At 46.8% G+C, this 18,453-nt stretch overlaps 1 protein-coding gene across 3 annotated transcripts in view; it reads left to right on the top strand.

Annotated features, from left to right (window-relative positions):
• The window catches only part of LOC144733845 (scavenger receptor cysteine-rich domain-containing protein DMBT1-like), a 148,708-nt gene that overhangs the window by 64,148 nt on the left and 66,107 nt on the right, over positions 1–18,453 (top strand). For 2 of the 3 annotated variants that reach the window (XM_078615848.1, XM_078615849.1), the window contains 7 exons: positions 2,834–3,136; positions 4,144–4,443; positions 8,476–8,520; positions 9,016–9,309; positions 12,023–12,328; positions 13,624–13,668; positions 13,865–14,164. In XM_078615848.1, coding sequence (XP_078471974.1) covers positions 2,834–3,136; positions 4,144–4,443; positions 8,476–8,520; positions 9,016–9,309; positions 12,023–12,328; positions 13,624–13,668; positions 13,865–14,164 — 1,593 coding nt within the window. The remainder of the gene's footprint in view (positions 1–2,833; positions 3,137–4,143; positions 4,444–8,475; positions 8,521–9,015; positions 9,310–12,022; positions 12,329–13,623; positions 13,669–13,864; positions 14,165–18,453) is intronic. The other variant, XM_078615850.1, reaches the window with a different exon arrangement.

Raw genomic sequence — 18,453 nt, forward strand, 5'->3', positions numbered from 1 at the left:
ATTTTAATGAGGGAAATCATTATTTGACCCTCTCTCGATAAGAACGATTTCTGGCTCCCAGGTGTCTTTTATACAGGTAACGAGCTGAGATTAGGCGCACACTCTTAAAGGGAGTGCTCCTAATCTCAGCGTGTTACCTGTATAAAGACACCTGTTCACAGAAGCAATCAATCAACCAGATTCCAAACTCTCCACCATGGCCAAGACCAAAGAGCTCTCCAAGGATGTCAGGGACAAGATTGTAGACCTACACAAGGCTGGAATGGGCTACAAGACCATTGCCAAGCAGCTTGGTGAGAAGGTGACAACAGTTGGTGCGATTATTCGCAAATGGAAGAAACACAAAAGAACTGTCAATCTCCCTCGGCCTGGGGCTCCATGCAAGATCTCACCTCGTGGAGTTGCAATGATCATGAGAACGGTGAGGAATCAGCCCAGAACTACACGGGAGGATCTTGTCAATGATCTCAAGGCAGCTGGGACCATAGTCACCAAGAAAACAGTTGGTAACACACTACGCCGTGAAGGACTGAAATCCTGCAGCGCCCGCAAAGTCCCCCTGCTCAAGAAAGCACATATACATGCCCGTCTGAAGTTTGCCAATGAACATCTGAATGATTCAGAGGACAACTGGGTGAAAGTGTTGTGGTCAGATGAGACCAAAATGGATCTCTTTGGCATCAACTCAACTCCCCGTGTTTGGAGGAGGAGGAATGCTGCCTATGACCCCAAGAACACAATCCCCACCGTCAAACATGGAGGTGGAAACATTATGCTTTGGGGGTGTTTTTTTGCTAAAGGGACAGGACAACTTCACCGCATCAAAGGGACGATGGACGGGGCCATGTACCGTCAAATCTTGGGTGAGAACCTCCTTCCCTCAGGCAGGGCATTGAAAATGGGTCGTGGATGGGTATACCAGCATGACAATGACCCAAAACACACGGCCAAGGCAACAAAGGAGTGGCTCAAGGAGAAGCACATTAAGGTCCTGGAGTGGCCTAGCCAGTCTCCAGACCTTAATCCCATAGAAAATATGTGGAGGGAGCTGAAGGTTCGAGTTGCCAAACGTCAGCCTCGAAACCGTAATGACTTGGAGAAGATCTGCAAAGAGGAGTGGGACAAAATCCCACCTGAGATGTGTGCAAACCTGGTGGCCAACTACAAGAAACGTCTGACCTCTGTGATTGCCAACAAGAGTTTTGCCACCAAGTACTAAGTCATGTTTTGCAGAAGGGTCAAATACTTATTTCTCTCATTAAAATGCAAATCAATTTATAACATTTTTGACATGCGTTTTTCTGGATTTTGTTGTTGTTATTCTGTCTTCACTGTTCAAATAAACCTACCATTAAAATTATAGGCTGATCATTTCTTTGTCAGTGGGAAAACGTACAAAATCAGCAGGGGATCAAATACAATTTCCCCTCACTGTATATATGGAGAGAAAATATGGAGGACGTGGAGAAAGATCCAAGCAACGACCAGGAGAGAGAGAACACGAAGACTCCAAATATACAGGCATCAGAGTCGTGATTTAACTCACAGGGGAGATACAATCTTGCCACAATGGCGCCCAGAACGGCAGCTCCAGGAATACTTCCTAGACGATGATGACTGAAAAAATGGCAACGATGAGATCAGCTGATGTGTGGGTGTAATGGTTTGTGGCGTCATGGGACCATCTCGGGTAGCAATCAATGATATTCACCCTACAGTCTGTTGATCTTGCCTGATAATGATACCATTATGTTATTATAACCTATTTAGTGTAATGCATTGTTTCCCAATTGTGAGATTTTACATTTTGGCTTAAAACTTTCGTGACTACAGGAATTCATATTTTATGGTTCTTTCAGTAAAGTCACGTAGATAGAAAAATAAGAACAATAAAATAATAAAAATGAAAATAAAGTGAATACAAAATAATAAAATATCACGACGTTTCGATCGCAACACAAGTGGTCATCATCAACACAAGATCCAGGTCCGATTTAACACAGTGCATGAAATTCGTGACCTGATCCCATAATTGAAGGACCAGATTCCTGACATGCAATATCCCGGCATCTACAACTAAGCTGTATCTGCGGCAGCAGTTACATTGGGGAAACCAAACGACATGTCTTAGACCGTGTTCGTGAACATAAGGCAGATCTGAAACACGGCAGTACCAATATTTCTGCCGTGGCTGATCACGTGAAATTGATTTCTCTAAGACGATGGTACTTTGCAAGCCGACTGGCTATCAACAAAGATTTGTTCACGAAGTCATCCATATATACAAACACAGACACAATTTCAACCGAGACGACGGTTTTAAACTCAGCAATCATTGGAAAGATGTCATCAACCACTTTGGGTCATGACTTGTGTGGGTGTGTGGAGCGAGGTCCAATGCTTTGATTGGTGTAGACCTACTGCCGGTTTTGGGGCCCTCTCCTACATTAACATTAGCTGCCCCGCCCATCTATAAACCTTTATAAACAGCTCTTTGATTGGAGTAGACCTCCTGCCGGTGTTGGGGCCCTCTCCTACATCAAAATTAGCTGCCCCGCCCATCTCTAAACCTTTATAAACAGCTTGCCCTCAGAGGATAACCTCCCTGTTCCTGATGACGACCGCTTGTGTTGTGATCGAAACGTCGTGATATTTTATTCTTTTGTATTCACTTTATTTTTTATCATTTTATTGCTATTATTTTTCTTTTTTCTACGTGACTTTACCGAACGAACCATAGAATATGTATTTCAGTTGTGAGGTTTCATAATTGCGCATATCCGAATTGTTAACGAGGAAATCATAAAGCGTGAAATGTTTTTCTTTCTCACAGATGCGACCCTGCGTCTGGTCGATGGGCTGTACAGCTGCCAGGGCCGAGTGGAGATACTTCAGAATGGCACATGGGAGAGTGTATGCTTCTATTACCCATACATTAGCTATGCTGTGTGCGAGGAGTTGGGCTGTGGCCAATCATACCCCTACTATTATTACGGAGTGGAAGGATATAACACTGCATTGGTCGCTTCATGCACGGGATTAGAGAATTCCCTGTCACAGTGTACACTATCGCAAGAAAACCGATACTGCAGAGGTGATAATTGGGATACAATGAAGAGCTATGTTTCATGCTCAGGTATGCCTTTAAACATATATTCTAACTGAATGAAACCCAGGGTGACACACACACGATTCCTTTGTTTGCAGTGGTGGCTTATGGTTCCGGTTAGAGCGAAAGAAAGTGTCAAACCCTGTTCTGCACTGCTCATAGTCTGTACAGCATCCACAAGAGCCCAGTGGTGACAGCTCAACACCGCTGCATTTAATGTACACCGGTGTTGAGCAACACCTGAGGTGTTTTAAACACCTGAGGTGGAGATTTCCGCTTCCTAAACTGGATCCCATCACTCGGGATGCCAGGTTTTAATTCACGAAATGTGCAACAATATCTGCCGAAAAGTTAGAATAAGCCCTGATAAAGTGTACAGCAAAGGGAGCAATATATAGTAACGTGTCTTAGATTGATTTTCAGAAGCCTAAAAATCATATTTTCTCAATTTGCACTCAGTTTCTAGTATTTTATTCCGAATATGTTATGGAACTTTTTTTAGACGTTAAGTATTTTTTTCTAAGAAAGTGCTTTACCCTTTCCGGCAATAATACAGGATATGTTAACATGTAAAAACACCAAATAGACACCTATTCCAAGGCTAAAATTGTCCCATAGATATTATGTATTTCTTTAATTGTGTTAAATTTAAAATCATTATTTTATTGGGTCTTCCATTTTATTTTTACAAGTTATATTTAATACTTTTTATTGTGATTTATTTTACAGTCTTGACATTCTGTGGTTTTATATTCAACAGTTTACTGTTTTAAATTGAATCACTGGTTAAAAAAATATAATCACAACTATAATTGTGTTTCTAGAGATTGCATATTAATACCTGTGTCGTGATTTATTCATTATGGATTTTGATAAAATAAGATAAGAAAGATAAATAGTAAAACTAAATGGACACAGGAAGTGACTAATGGCTGTAAATAGATTCCTGAAGAGCTAATTATAATGAAAGCATTACACTTTGTATTATGTACTCATGCGTCATGTTTTGCAATGGCTTTTATTTTGATCTGCAGCTGCAGGGCTTCGTCTGGTTGGTGGAAACAACCGCTGTGAGGGCCGGATGGAAGTCCAAAAGAACGGCATGTGGGGCGAGCTATGCAGCTCCACTTTGGACAGAAACATCGGAGATGGCATTTGCCGTCTCCTTGGCTGTGGCTGGAGCCTTGCCTATGGAAACCTGTCGGCATTTGGACAAGGAAATGGAACCATTTTCCCAGATAACTTAAACACAGTTGGCAACAGGATATACGAGAACCTTGCATATGGAACCAATGATTGCAACCATTTCCAGACAGCTGCCATCATTTGTGAAGGTGAGCAATGCATTGTTTTTGGTTTTGATAATTGAAAGTACTTGTAAATGTCATTATCTTGTTGTATACATTTTCTTACAGAGTTCTATTAAATATTTTGAATTATTTTTTCTATATTTCCCAATAGGAGGTTGTGTTCCTGATTAAAACTACATTTTAGTAGCCATTGCGAGTATTCACAATGTGACTTTCCCCACCCACAACCCATCATCCATCACTACTTTCTAGGAAGCCGGATTTCATGGTAGTGGTTGTTAAACACAGAATTAGACCACTTTTTCCCAAAAACAAAGGGGCTAACCGAAAAGGGCTGACATCTAGCAACGGCCTGGTGCAGATCTCTAGAATGAATAGCTCAACCCAGCCATCCAACTGGTTAAATCGATTCTAGATTTGAAGCTTTCGTGACTGCAAGGATTCATACTCTTAGTTCTTTCGGTAAAGTCACGTAGGTAAAAAATAAAATTGAAATTAATAAAATAAAATAAAAATCACGACGTTTTGGAGGCAACAAAAGTCTCCGTCATCAGGTGGGACCGTCACAGCCAGATTTGCTGCATCAAGTGAGGCAGGGAACAAGATGCAAGCTCTTAAATACAAGTTAAGCGGGAGGAGAGGGGGGAGGAGCTTATCAGAATGTGGTAGCCAATGAATGGAACGTATCGGGAGGGGGGCGGGGCTAAAAGAGAGCACGAGGTGCTCGTGGGCATCGTCGACGTGGACGTGTTTGTGCGCAAGTCACTGTTGATGCACATGATAGAAAAGAAACGAAAATGCCTATGTTTATACCAGTGTTGGCTGACAATAAAGAGAGTACTGTTAAACGCTGAGGATGTTAACACTCGGTAAAGTAAAATAGTGCCTGTCAGATAAGATGGTCCAAAAATGTGTAGTTAAATCTTTTTTGCGTGGTTAATAACATCTTTCCAATGATTACTAAGTTTGTACCCATCATCACGGTTGAAATTATGTCTGTGTTTGTATATCTGAATGGCTTCGTGTACAAACCTTTGATGGTAGCCAGAGGGTTTGCAGAGCACCTTAGTCTCAGAAAAAACAATATCATGAGATCCCACCGAGTTGTAGGAATGATCGGCAACGGCGGAAGACTCAATTTTGCCGTGTTTCAAATCTGACTTGTGCTCGCGGACACGATCAGAAACATGACGTTTCGTTTCCCCAATGTAACAGTCACCACAGCTGCAACTCAGTTTATAGACTCCAGGGTATTGCAAGTCAGGGATGACATCCTTCACAGATGGAATTAGAACACGGATTGTATGTACTGTACTGAATCAGACTTGGATCTTATGTTTGTTTAGAATTTTGGAGATCTTTTTGGTCACGCCTGCTATGTATGGCAACGTGATAGTTTTGGTCAGAGTTTCAAGTGGCTGTTTCTGTATGGTGGGAGAAACAGCTTGGCGAATGGTGCGTTCAGAGTATTCGTTCATCCTGAGGGCCCGATGTACATGTCTTAATTTACTGGCCAGGTGGTGAAAAGTTTGAATCAGACGCCATCCAGACATCCACCCTGCGTCCTTCCCTGTGGAAGAGGTATGTGGATGACACTTTCGTCATTTGGCCACATGGCCTCCCAGCATTGAACCACTTCTTGGACCACATCAATTCCAGACATCCATCCATCAGATTCACCATGGAAGTGGAGAAAGATGGCAAACTACCATTCTTAGATATTCTGTTTGAGAGGAGACCTGACGGATCCTTGGGACATTATATCTACAGGAAAGCCACCCACACAGATTCCGGCTTGAAACCGGATTCCCACCACCACTCATCTCAAAAGAATTCTCTAATCAAAACGCTATACCACAGAGCTCATGGCATTTCTGACCAACACCACCTGGCCAGTGAATTAAGACATGTACATCGGGCCCTCAGGATGAACGTATACTCTGAATGCACCATCCGCCAAGCTGTTTCTCCCACCATACAGAAACAGCCACTTGAAACTCCGATCAAAACTATCACGTTGCCATACATAGCAGGCGTGACCAAAAAGATCTCCAAAATTCTAAACAAATGTAATAAAGGACTCCTTCACACGTTGTCACTCTCCGTTGGTCCTTTATTGGGTTCTTTTCCTTTCACCCGCTCTTCCTCCACCCACCCTCGCTGTGCGCCCCGTGCACGCTTCGTGTGGCTCTCTCTCTCTCTCCGTCGCCGTACGCCCCGCGCACGCTCCGTGTAGCTCTCGCCACGCCGTCACTTCCAGCCCCTCCGTGTGCTCTTCCTCACCCGCTCGGGCCACACCGCCCTTCGGGTCCCCCACACCTGCTCTGGCTCTCTCTCTCCCGTGCGCACCCGCTCACTCCACTGCCCGCGCACATTTCACCCCAGTCTGCCTATCGGGCCCAACCACGTGGCAATGGCGCCACTTCTCCCCTCACCGCCAGCGTGGCTCCCCTCTGTCGTTCACGCTCTTCTCCTCCCAGCTCCTCCTCCGTCTCTCCCTTATATCCCCTCTCTCACGTGACCCAAACTCCACCTTCTCATCTTGCCCCTGTCTCCGCCCCCACTTACCCCGACGACCAGGCTCCGCCTCTCCAATACACCGGCCCGTGTGAGTGGTGCTGAGGCAGCGCCCACCCTGTCCTTGCTCGCATTACACAAACATAAGATCCAAATCCGATTCAGTACAGTACATAAAATCCGTGATCTAATTCCATCTGTGAAGGATGTCATCCCTGACTTGCAATACCCTGGAGTCTATAAACTGAGTTGCAGCTGTGGTGACTGTTACATTGGGGAAACGAAACGTCATGTTTCTGATCGTGTCCGCGAGCACAAGTCAGATTTGAAACACGGCAAAATTGAGTCTTCCGCCGTTGCCGATCATTGCTACAACTCAGTGGGCTCTCATGATATTGTTTTTTCCGAGACTAAGGTGCTCTGCAAACCCTCTGGCTACCATCAAAGGTTTGTACACGAAGCCATTCAGATATACAAACACAGACATAATTTCAACCGTGATGATGGGTACAAACTTAGTAATCATTGGAAAGATGTTATTAACCACGCAAAAAAGATTTAACTACACATTTTTGGACCATCTTATCTGACAGGCACTATTTTACTTTACCGAGTGTTAACATCCCCAGCGTTTAACAGTACTCTCTTTATTGTCAGCCAACACTGGTATAAACATGGGCATTTTCGTTTCTTTTCTATCATGTGCATCAACAGTGACTTGCGCAGTAACACGTCCACGTCGACCACGCCCACGAGCACCACGTGCCCTGTTTTAGCCCCCCCCCCCCTCCCGATACGTTCCATTCATTGGCTACCACATTCTGATAAGCTCCTCCCCCCCTCTCCTCCCCCTTAACTTGTATTTAAGAGCTTGCATCTTGTTCCCTGCCTCACTTGATGCAGCAAATCTGGCTGTGACGGTCCCACCTGATGACGGATACTTGTGTTGCCTCCGAAACGTCGTGATTTTCATTTTATTTTATTAATTTAAATTTCATTTTTTACCTACGTGACTTTACCGAAAGAACTAAGAGTATGGTTAAATCGAGATTGCATCTCTGGTAAGTGCAACAGGCACTGTGGAGTAATAGAACGCATTAAGATAATGGACACATGGAGGGTACTTGGGCCTGCTCTCCTATTGTTCAGAAGAGGCTCTCCATACAAAAGTCAAACCTCTTCTTTCGCATATTTTTATTTTGCGAAATTCTGATTCACGATTTAATATTTCAACTACTGTATTCGCATTATGTGGGAGGGGTATTGTACTTGGACAGTACAGCTAGGCACACCTACAAGTACTGTACTTGAACAGTATAGTACTGTAGCAGATTGTTGCTCGTGTGCCGCCATCCACAGGCTGCGTTTGGCTGTCAGGTGCTGCACGATTTTAACTACGCAGATTTGGTCAGATCAATGTGGTCCAACATACAATAAATTTAGAATCCTAATATTGGCTGTGAAATCAACTATGTTACTTTATGTTGTGATTGCCTGTTCGAAATACAAACTTTGTTATCCCCCCCTCCACCCCATCAGCTGCAGGGAATCAAAACTATACAATGATCACAACTACCTCGACAAGTAAGTACATGGTGGAGGGGGTGACCGTGCTGAGTTGAAGGGTGCACATTTTGTCTCACCGAGTACCAGCCTGGTATGGGAACCCACATCTATCAGCTAGTCACGCCTACAAGACTCTCAAGCATCTTTGCTTGAAATGAAAATATTATTGTCAGAACTCAAACAATGCCAGACACGTTTTAAACGCATAGCTGCAAATGCAGTAATTATGAAAACGACTTAATGTTTCAGGTGACACATGTTTATGTTATCTTACATTGTGAATTGTCAATTTGAGCCTGAGCCACACATAATGTGTGCTACTTGGAAAGTCAAGTCGTGTTGGGGGATGAAGGTGGTCAGGTAATGGTGGCAATCCGTGTGTTGGGGACTAATGGCATCATATTCATTATGTCAAACGCATTGTATGGACAGATATAATAACATCCTTATCTACTGTTGTTTGTTTCATACGTAATTACTTATGTGATGACAAATATACACGTGTTTATTTAGGTGATATAATCCGTCTGGCTGACCGTGAAATGGAATGTCAAGGCCGCGTGGAGATATTTAGCAATGGCCAATGGGGGACTCCATGCAGCGTCAGGGACTACTTGGGAAACATTGCCTGCCGTGAATTGGGATGTGGATATCAAATCACGTCCACATCTCAAAACACTCCGCTACCAACGCCCATCTTGAGTGTTCAGTGCGATGTTGCTGCAGAGAATGCTTCAGAATGCACTGTGGCACCAATAAATAAGTATAACTGCATGCAGCAAGGATCTCAATACACTACTTGCACAGGTATGTATTGTCCAAACCACCAAATCACACATTTATGAAAATTATGCACACGTTGGGCTGCTACTACGAAGAAAATTAAATACATGCATGTCTTGCTTAACGAGCGAGATACGTTCCGAGAAATGTCTTGGTAAGCAAAAATAGTTTAACGATCATCGTTTTCCCATTGACTCCCATGTTCAAAGATGAAATAAGTTTGAGCCCCAAAATGTTAAAATCTTGAACAACTGTGTTAACGTGAGAAATATGAATTACTGTATCATCACATTTAACACTTACATCACATTTAACACTTACCACGCATGATGGACCAGAGTGCAAGATCCCCCTTCACAGACTGCTGGTGCAAGTGCTATTAGGGAGTGCCTCTGAAGGCCAGTATGGTACACGTGGGGGTGGTTGGCCATCACTATGCCCGGCCGCATTTGTCTCCCTAGTGCCAATGTTTACACACCGCATCAGGTACTCATTTGAGTCTGAGTCCTAGGGGAGGTCCAGGACCGATTCAGATGCTCAACAGCGGTTTTGGCCGTGAGCGGGAGTCGCCAGTTTCGTAGCACCGCACACGAGCCGTTGTGCCACTGCTCTCCCACCCACCCATTACAGTGCCACCACAAGGCCCCCTTCCCGACACAGTGAATCACGCTCTGAGGCAGCATTTCACAGGAGACTGGAAAACAAACAACTGCAGGCCGCGTTTCACCCCCTGCTGCCATGGGATGCATTTGATCGATCGGTCTCCAGAATCAGAATCTCCGCTCGTTACGTTAAAATGTGCTCGTTTTGCGAATATGGGCTAAATTCAAATTGCTTATTAAGCACGACACACCTGTACCATACATAAGCATTTAATTACTTTGAGAACCAATATTACAATTGATTTAACTAATTTAAATGGAGATGCTTTAAAAATTCACAAACTATCAGTTGTCACTAAAATAAAAACTAAATTGTCTTATCTAAAAAAAAAAATATCTTGATTTAAAGCTTTTGTGACTGCATGAATCCATATTCTTTGGTTCTTTCGGTAAAGTCACGTAGGTAGAAAAATAAAATAAAACATAATATATCACGACGTTTCGATCGCAACACAAGCGGTCGTCCGGAACAAATAATCCAGTAGTGGAACTGCTGAACCAGCGAGAGAGCTGTTACAACAAGAGGTTAAATATGTGGCGAAGGGCAAGCAGGCGGGGTCAGAGCTGCAAAGGAATTCCATCCCCGGACGCAAGCACGTCAGTTGATTAGGGAGAGAGAGATTAAGGAAAGAGATTAGCATGAAATGATCTTCCGTCGCCACATAAGAGTATCGTCCCCGCATATGCGCACAACAGCAGTGTTAATAGGAGATTAGTACTATGTTAATGGGAGAGATTAAGCAGTTAGGGGGATTAGCAAGTTAATGTGACGTCTATGTGTAACACAAGCTGCGGCGCTGCCAACTGCGCTGTGAGAGGCAAGCGCGTCCACGCAAGAGAACCACCACAACGGTGGTCGCGCCAGTGAGACACACAGCCCATCACACAGCCAGAACCATCGATACATCGAGGCTAAGGGAGCAGAGGTGGCCATGTTAGTGAGACTCCAGCCCGTTAATGCAGAGGCACCTAACAGTGCAATGCAACTCAGAGAGTCGGAGATAACAGCCAAATGGCAGGGAAGAATGGAAGCACCACAGCAAGTTACGACTTTGCTTGGTTAATAACTTGAAAAGTATGGGAACCTCATTTGCCAGTAAAAATATGATAATTGGTTCTTTACCCTTCTATTTGGCAACAAAACTGACACCTTTTTTACAAGGAGTCATGTTTGCATAGACCGCAATACCTGCAGTCATAATTGTATTATGACTGCAGGTATTGCGGTCTATGCAAACATGACTCCTTGTAAAAAAGGTGTCAGTTTTGTTGCCAGATAGAAGGGTAAAGAACCAATTATCAACTTGAAAAGTATTTAACCCAATCCTATGAGTAGTGACCGGTGATTCACCTGAACTGGGCTAGTGCAGAAGATCGTGTAGGTTGTGGAGGGTTCAATAAGTAGAGCAGAACTAGGAGAGTGGTGGGAGCTGTCATGGGGCAGGGTATGAGAGTGGGGGGTGAGCAGGGAAGGTTCTGGAAGAACGGCGGGGTTCAGGAAACGTTATTGAAGAACGGGCAGAAAGGGGTCATTCATTTAGTACGTAGGCATAGAGGGGGGAGGGTGTATACCCAAATACGCATGCTTGCGTATGGGGGGTCTACTGACAATGTGCGTACACATAGGAAACGGGGGGGGGGGGGGGGGGGTAAAGCCTCGATTATAATGCAGCGTTCATATTATTAATCCTTGATCGTTTCTGCGTGGATTAAATATCAGCCGTTCTGTAGGATTCGTACAGGGAGGGGGGTAGGGGTCAAGTTTTGACAGATTTTGCATACATACTAAATGGATGGCGCCAAAGAGGGTTTGGGACACTGGGAGCCGGGTGTTCTGAGTGGAGGACGATGACAAGGCTTCTGAGCAATTGCTGGGGTAGCGGGTCTACTCAGTTCAGGCATCAGTCCTGTTCCATTGTATGAGCCCTTAGAGACTGTGTGCCCTATGGCTTTTTTGAAAAGACTGTGTGGGGGGTGATTCCATGTCGGCTTGGGAGTCCACACAGAGTGGCCAGGAGGAACACTTGAACTGAAGTGTTGAATTACATAATATTTTCATTTCATGTCTATTTCAGCTAAAGGACTCCGTCTGGTGGGTGGAACAAATCGCTGCGAGGGCAGGGTGGAGATTTCGAGAAATGGTGTTTGGAATGAAATCTGTAATTCAACTGTCAACACTCAAGATGCAGACGTGATTTGTCATCTGCTCGGCTGTGGTTGGAGTGTAGCCCATGGAGTCATGTCACAGTTTGGCGTTGGAGCTGGAATAGTGTTGTCTGATAATTTAGATTGCTCGTCAACTACGAATGAAATATTTGGCTGCTTGCAGTCTGGGACAAATAATTGTGACCGACTTCAAACCGCCGCATTAATATGCCAGGGTATGTTATCCTTGAATTTACATGACTATTGTATCGGAAACAACTGGTACACTTTAAACTTAATTTGAACTTGGTAAACTTGAATTTTCGTGTTGGTTTCTACTGCAGGCAGATATTGATTTTAGTCATTTACATATTGTGATGAATGATTCAAGCATTGCCATGTCACAATTCATGTTACGTGATTAATTTCAAGAATCCATTGTTTGGTCTCAATTTCATGGCCACTTTTGTACTTTTTATCGTTATCTCTCATTTTTCTGCAGCACCATTAACGTAATATAACACTTGTTTAGAGCATTTAAATACACAACTTATTACAGTTTTCTCGTGCAATATTTAAAATATATAACCTACATTATTCAAAATACATGCATTACATAGCACTATTTTACAGCAATTACAATGCAGGTTTCTCTCACTTTATGCGGTAGATGCATTGCAAAAACGTGTACCCAAAGCAAAATTGCATAGCATAGACTGCACAGTTACCCAACCCAAAATGCACTGCACGAGACAGCAGCCTGCTAAGTATCGCATACAGTACACACAAATTTGTCTCACGACCGCGTAGCGACATACGAGTGAATTCAAACTGCATAAGAGCTACTTTTGGGTCAAAATAGATTAGCCGCATTTACGCGAAATGGCACAAACCAAACCCGCATAGAGCGAGGGAAACGTGTATATTATAAAGTCATAATGGTCACCATAATGCTAATTGCTATCTTCATCATCATCAGCATTATAATTTTCATCACAATTGCTTAACATGTAGTGCCAAGCTGCCGTAGCAACTCCTCCACCCGTTAGCATGTTGTGTGTGTGTGTGTGTGCGATAGAGAAAACTTGATACGTCAGTTCCGTCATTGAGTAGACCGAACGTGCCAACATCAGCAGTGCCCCCCCTACTTACACGAGATCAACATGTCACCATGGCCAAAGCTGTGGATGCCACCACATCTCGCCGATGCGTTCTTCCCTACGCCAGATCCTGTAGCTGTCCTACAGTAGATACGCTACCTCCAAAATCTGCCTTAGCCCGTATCCCACCATCTGCCTTTACTTAGGTCTTGTTTGACCTGGATAAATAATTGAAATGAAACTAAATACAATTCATAACATATTTTCTTGCCTGTGCAATGTCTATGTAGCTCATAATGTATGTACATGTGGCTGATTATTGGGTCAGGTTAAAGTACCTAGTCTGCATTCAATTTAATGTTAGAAATGTAGTAAAATCCCATTTGTCATTGTTACAAGAACATTAATTAATACATGATACGATTTTTCAGCTTCAGGAATGGCAAACCCTCAACTGATTGTTACTGGATCTGAAAGTAAGTTCAACTATAATTATTAGTTAAATTGTAAAGCTAACTCTTTAGACATTTCATTGGTTTAAAACACACCAGATATACTTAATTTGTGTCTGATATTTACATACGGCTAATGAACCAAAATGTGTATTGATATTTACAGCACTTTTTTATACTGATATAACCAATTTTTTACGTGTGACATTGTGTTTTCCAGATGGAACAATTCGGCTGGTGGATCGTGAAATGACTTGCAGAGGCCGAGTGGAAATATTTAACAATGGATCTTGGGGTTCGCTTTGTGACTATGCCTGGAGTTCATATGGAGCCGATGTTGTGTGTCAACAAATGCAATGTGGACACGCTGTCGATAACCAGGCCAACTATGGCAAAGGCCCAAGCCCGAAGTGGACAGCCACGTGTGGTTCATTGGAAGAGTCTCTCTTCAACTGCACACTGACCAAAGGAAATGCAAACACTTGCACTACGAGATCCGATGCTGGTGTTCAGTGCACAGGTTTGCTGTTTGTCCAATATTTTTTCTCCAGTAATATATTTTGTTTGAAGTCAATGTTATCTAATTATCTAAAAAAGAGCTATTAATGCTTTGATATTTGCATTGTCGCATTTTAGCATTTTTCTCTAGTCTATCACAGGGGCAGAGACAAGGCCATAGAGGAGGATGTCTCTGGTGTAGGCTATTCAGTTTCGAGGTCAATGCATATGTAACGCGATAAACGGGGGTACTTACCTGCACTAGCAGACATCCACCAGTAGGGTGTGATGTGTGGGCCACCAAGGTTCCCCAGACCCCAAGAGGGGGGCTGCGGAAAGATTCCAGGTCCTTCTGGAACTCTGGAACTCTGGAAGGGAGGCGTGGCCAAGGGCGTGGGGTCCCTGGCAGGTGAATAAAAGCCGGACCCCTGACCCGGGTTGGGCAGTGTTCCTCAAGCCGAAGACTGAAGACCGGGCTTAGAGTAAGACCCTGGGACCCCCAGACCCGCTGCCCTTCTAAGGGCCGGGACTGAGTGGGCCAGTGGCCGGGACCCGAGGACCTTCGCTGGGTTGGGTCAGGATAGCCTCCCCTAGGGCCCCTAGCGCCCCTAGCCGGAGGGCTGAGTGCAGAGTGGTCCCCAGTGTGAAGAGGCACGATAGCCCGGAGGCCATACCTTCCCAGGTAGCGGGTGTAAGGGGCCGTTACCCCTTTGTGTTAGGGACCCTGTACATTAGTGTTGTTAAATAAAAGTGTCACCTCCACTACCGGCTCCCTCTCGTCCTTGGGCTCACTACATTTGGTGATAGAAGTGGCCATGGACACGAAATGCAAGAACTGTGCCAGGAGCGCGGAGGAAGACGACGACGACCAGGCGACCGTGGTACGATCCCGACTGGGGAAGGCGAAGTTCTGCCGGCTAGGCAGCTGCTCGGCCCGCCACCCGCCGTCTCCCCATCACCACGCAGCTCGCTGCAAGAGGCGCACCTCCGCCTTGCTGAGCTGCTTCAGGCCGCGGCCACCATCCTCGGCGACATTCACCGCGAGGAGGCCAGGGCCAGGGTGGAAATCACAGCACAGCGGGCAACGGATGCCGCCGCCACCGCTGCTGAGGATCCCGCCAAAATTTTCTAATTTCCCGCCATGGTGAGGGACGCTTCCGCCGGGCGCGCAATGCAAGACGGGACGCGTGTCACTTCCGGACTTGGCGGGAACCAACCGGATGGCGTAACGTCATTGATGGCGCGATGGCCAAAGGAGGCCGACATCTTGATCGCTGGAGCTACAGTAAGCGCCAAGCCAGAAGACCCCCCGCTGCCCGGGGGACGATCGCTGACCGTCCAACAGTGCCTACCGGCACTGAAGGCGTTTCCGGCTGCGGGGGGCGATTGGGTTGCCTTCCAACGCCGCTTTCTCTCGCACTGCGAAATGGCTGGATGGTCCAAGGGGGAGGCACTCCGGGCGCTTCCAGCGGCATTGGACAATGGCGACCTCACCGCACTCATCACCATACCGCGGGGGGACCGCTCCACACTGCAACAGGCGCTCCTCCACATGCAGGCTATCTAGGGACCACTGTCAGAATCACGCCATCACTTCAACAACAGAAGGAAGGGTGAGTCCGAATCTCCCCTTTCCTTCCGCAGTGCGCTACTGGCCCTGGCCAGAGCCGCATTCCCGCGCATTGATTACGAAGGGATCGATGTGCTGGTGTTGGAGAAGCTCCTCAACCTGGCATGGGAGTTGCGAATCATAATGCCGGCAGTGGACGACGACAACTTTTTCTCCCTGTGCGCTGCATGGTGCATTCAGGCGCACTTGGTGCTGCAGAGGGACTCCAGCATCGCGGCCTGCACTGCACCGATAAACGCCATTCCGGGATCGGAGGGGTGTTGTCCCAGGTCATCGATGGTGTCAAGCGTGTCGTTGCCTACAGCAGCCGGATCTTGTCTCTCGCGGAGCAACAATACTGTGTCACCCATAGTGAACTGTTGGCAATTGTTTTCTTCATCCAACAGTATAGGCCATACTTCTACGGGCGAAATTTCACGGTGCGTTCCAATCACGTGGCGCTCCAGTACGCGTTGCGTGTCGACCAGCCTCCTGGACAACTCTCACGCTGGCTAGAGGTCCTCCAGCACTATACGTTTACCATCACCTACAGTAAGGGCGTCCGAAACGGCAACGTCGACGCGCCATCGCGATTGCCGCCCGCTGGCTGATGTGCTTGGTTCATGGGTTCGGGGCGTTGCAAGTTGACGTAGGACGGTTCACCTCCGATCCTTGCAGCCGCGGCTGATGTCGATGCTGCCCCACATTGCGCTCCCGCAGCGTCTGTCCCACACGATGCCCTGTTGGACCTTACCTTCGACGAGTGGGGACGTCTTCAGCTGGAAGATAGGTCCCTCCTTAAATTTTGTCGAGGCGCCTGTGGCTCATGCAGGGGTACAGGTCGGGGGGGCCCCGCTTCCTTTGAAATGCGTGATGAGCTCCTCATGCATTGGGACGCTTGCTCGCGCTGCCACAAATTGGTGGTGCCAACTTCCCTGCGGGGGAGGGTGGTATGGGCTGCACATGAGTGGCTTCTGCATCTGGGGGTGCAGAAGACACTTGCCATGCTACAATTGGATTACTTCTGGCTGGGCATGGCAAGCGATGTCGCTGATTTGAACCATGGCTGCTTCCAGTGTGCACAGAGAAACCCCCCCGCCAAACCATCCCACCCGCCATTGTAATCTATTCATGTGTCCCTCGTGAATGAGTTGGTGGCGCTGGACATTTTGGACCCATTTACCACCACTCCTAGGGGTAATAAGTACCTGCTGGTTGGGGTTGAAAATTTTACACGGTGGCCCATGACCTGGTCTCTCCCCAACCAGTCGTCAGCAGCCATTACAGAGGCTTTTCTCCTGGGCTAAGTCCTGGACATGGGTGCTCCCGAACGGCTGCTCACCGACCAAGGGAAAAACTTCTCATCTACCCTGTTGCGGGACGTGTGCTACCTGCTCGGCACACATAAGTTTCGCACCTCGCCATACCATCCTCAGACGGCGCCTCCACCGAACGCTCACCTCCATGCTGAGCCATCAGGTATGTGAATCACAGGTAGATTGGGACCTGCACATCCCCGGAGAACTGGCCGCGTATCAGATGGCACCTCATGTGGCAACGGGGTTCTCGCCGTTTTACTTGATATATGGGCGCGAGGTCAACCCCCCCGTGGACATGCAGATGCACGTCGGGACGCCCGGACCTAAATCAAAGGTTGCCAACCACGTCCGGGTCAATGTGCAAAAGTTGGTTGATGCGCGGGAGGCCGTGAAACACAATTCCGAGTCGCGTCAATTGGCCAACGAACGCCTGCGGGGCCTTCGCACATACAGTTATGTTTGGGTGGCAGGGGACAGGGCTTGGCTCAACTGCCCCCAGGTACCCCTGGCGACCTCGGCAAAGGTGTTGAAACCATGGAGGGGCCCCGTCGAGATCGTTCGCGTTGTCAGGCTGCAATGTGTGCAGATCCAGTTCGGTAGGCGCCGCTGGTTTATTCACCCGTCGCGCCTCAAACCCTTAATCACACCACACACTCCACCCACACTACACGGGGGCCGGGAGCGTGGTGTGACCGACGAGCCGAGCCATACGTCAGGTGTGCCTAACCCTCAGCCCAGCCATACTGTTGCGCCCTCTGATGTCACAGGAGTGACGCCATCGCAGCCACCCACGCCGGCTGCTCCTGCTGCTGAGCACCCGCCCGCACTGCCGCCGGCCCTACAAACGGTTCCTGTTGTTGGGGATCTAATGCAGCGATGCGGACTCGATCAAGAACAAAGACATTTTCTTGACGCATTCTCCCCCATTCTCACGGACTCCACACCACACACTCGACTCACGTCCGCTCGGCAATTCATTTGTGTGCCCGACTGCCTTGTCTTGCCGTCGGCCGATTGTTCACCTGGGATGGCTCAAGCGGGTGCGGTCGTCCGTGCGTTCGGTTGTAGATATGTGTATATTTGTACAGGTGGGCTGGGGTATTTATATGGGACCGTTCTTGTGTTATTGTTCGCACTCTCTCGTTAATGAGGCACACTTACTCGGGTTTTTTTTATTGTTTCACAGGGTTTTTATTGTTAATTGACAGCCGGGACGGCTGGTTGATACAACGCGATAAACAGGGTACTTACCTGCATTAGCAGACATCCACCAGTAGGGGGTGATGTGTGGGACACCAAGGTTCCCCAGACCCCAAAAGGGGGGCTGGGGGAAGATTCCAGATCCCTCTGGGACTCTCTGGAAGGGAGGCGTGGCTAGGGGCG

This window comes from Lampetra planeri, chromosome 48 (assembly GCF_965212315.1).
Source record: "Lampetra planeri chromosome 48, kcLamPlan1.2.h2, whole genome shotgun sequence".
Taxonomy (NCBI): domain Eukaryota; kingdom Metazoa; phylum Chordata; class Hyperoartia; order Petromyzontiformes; family Petromyzontidae; genus Lampetra; species Lampetra planeri.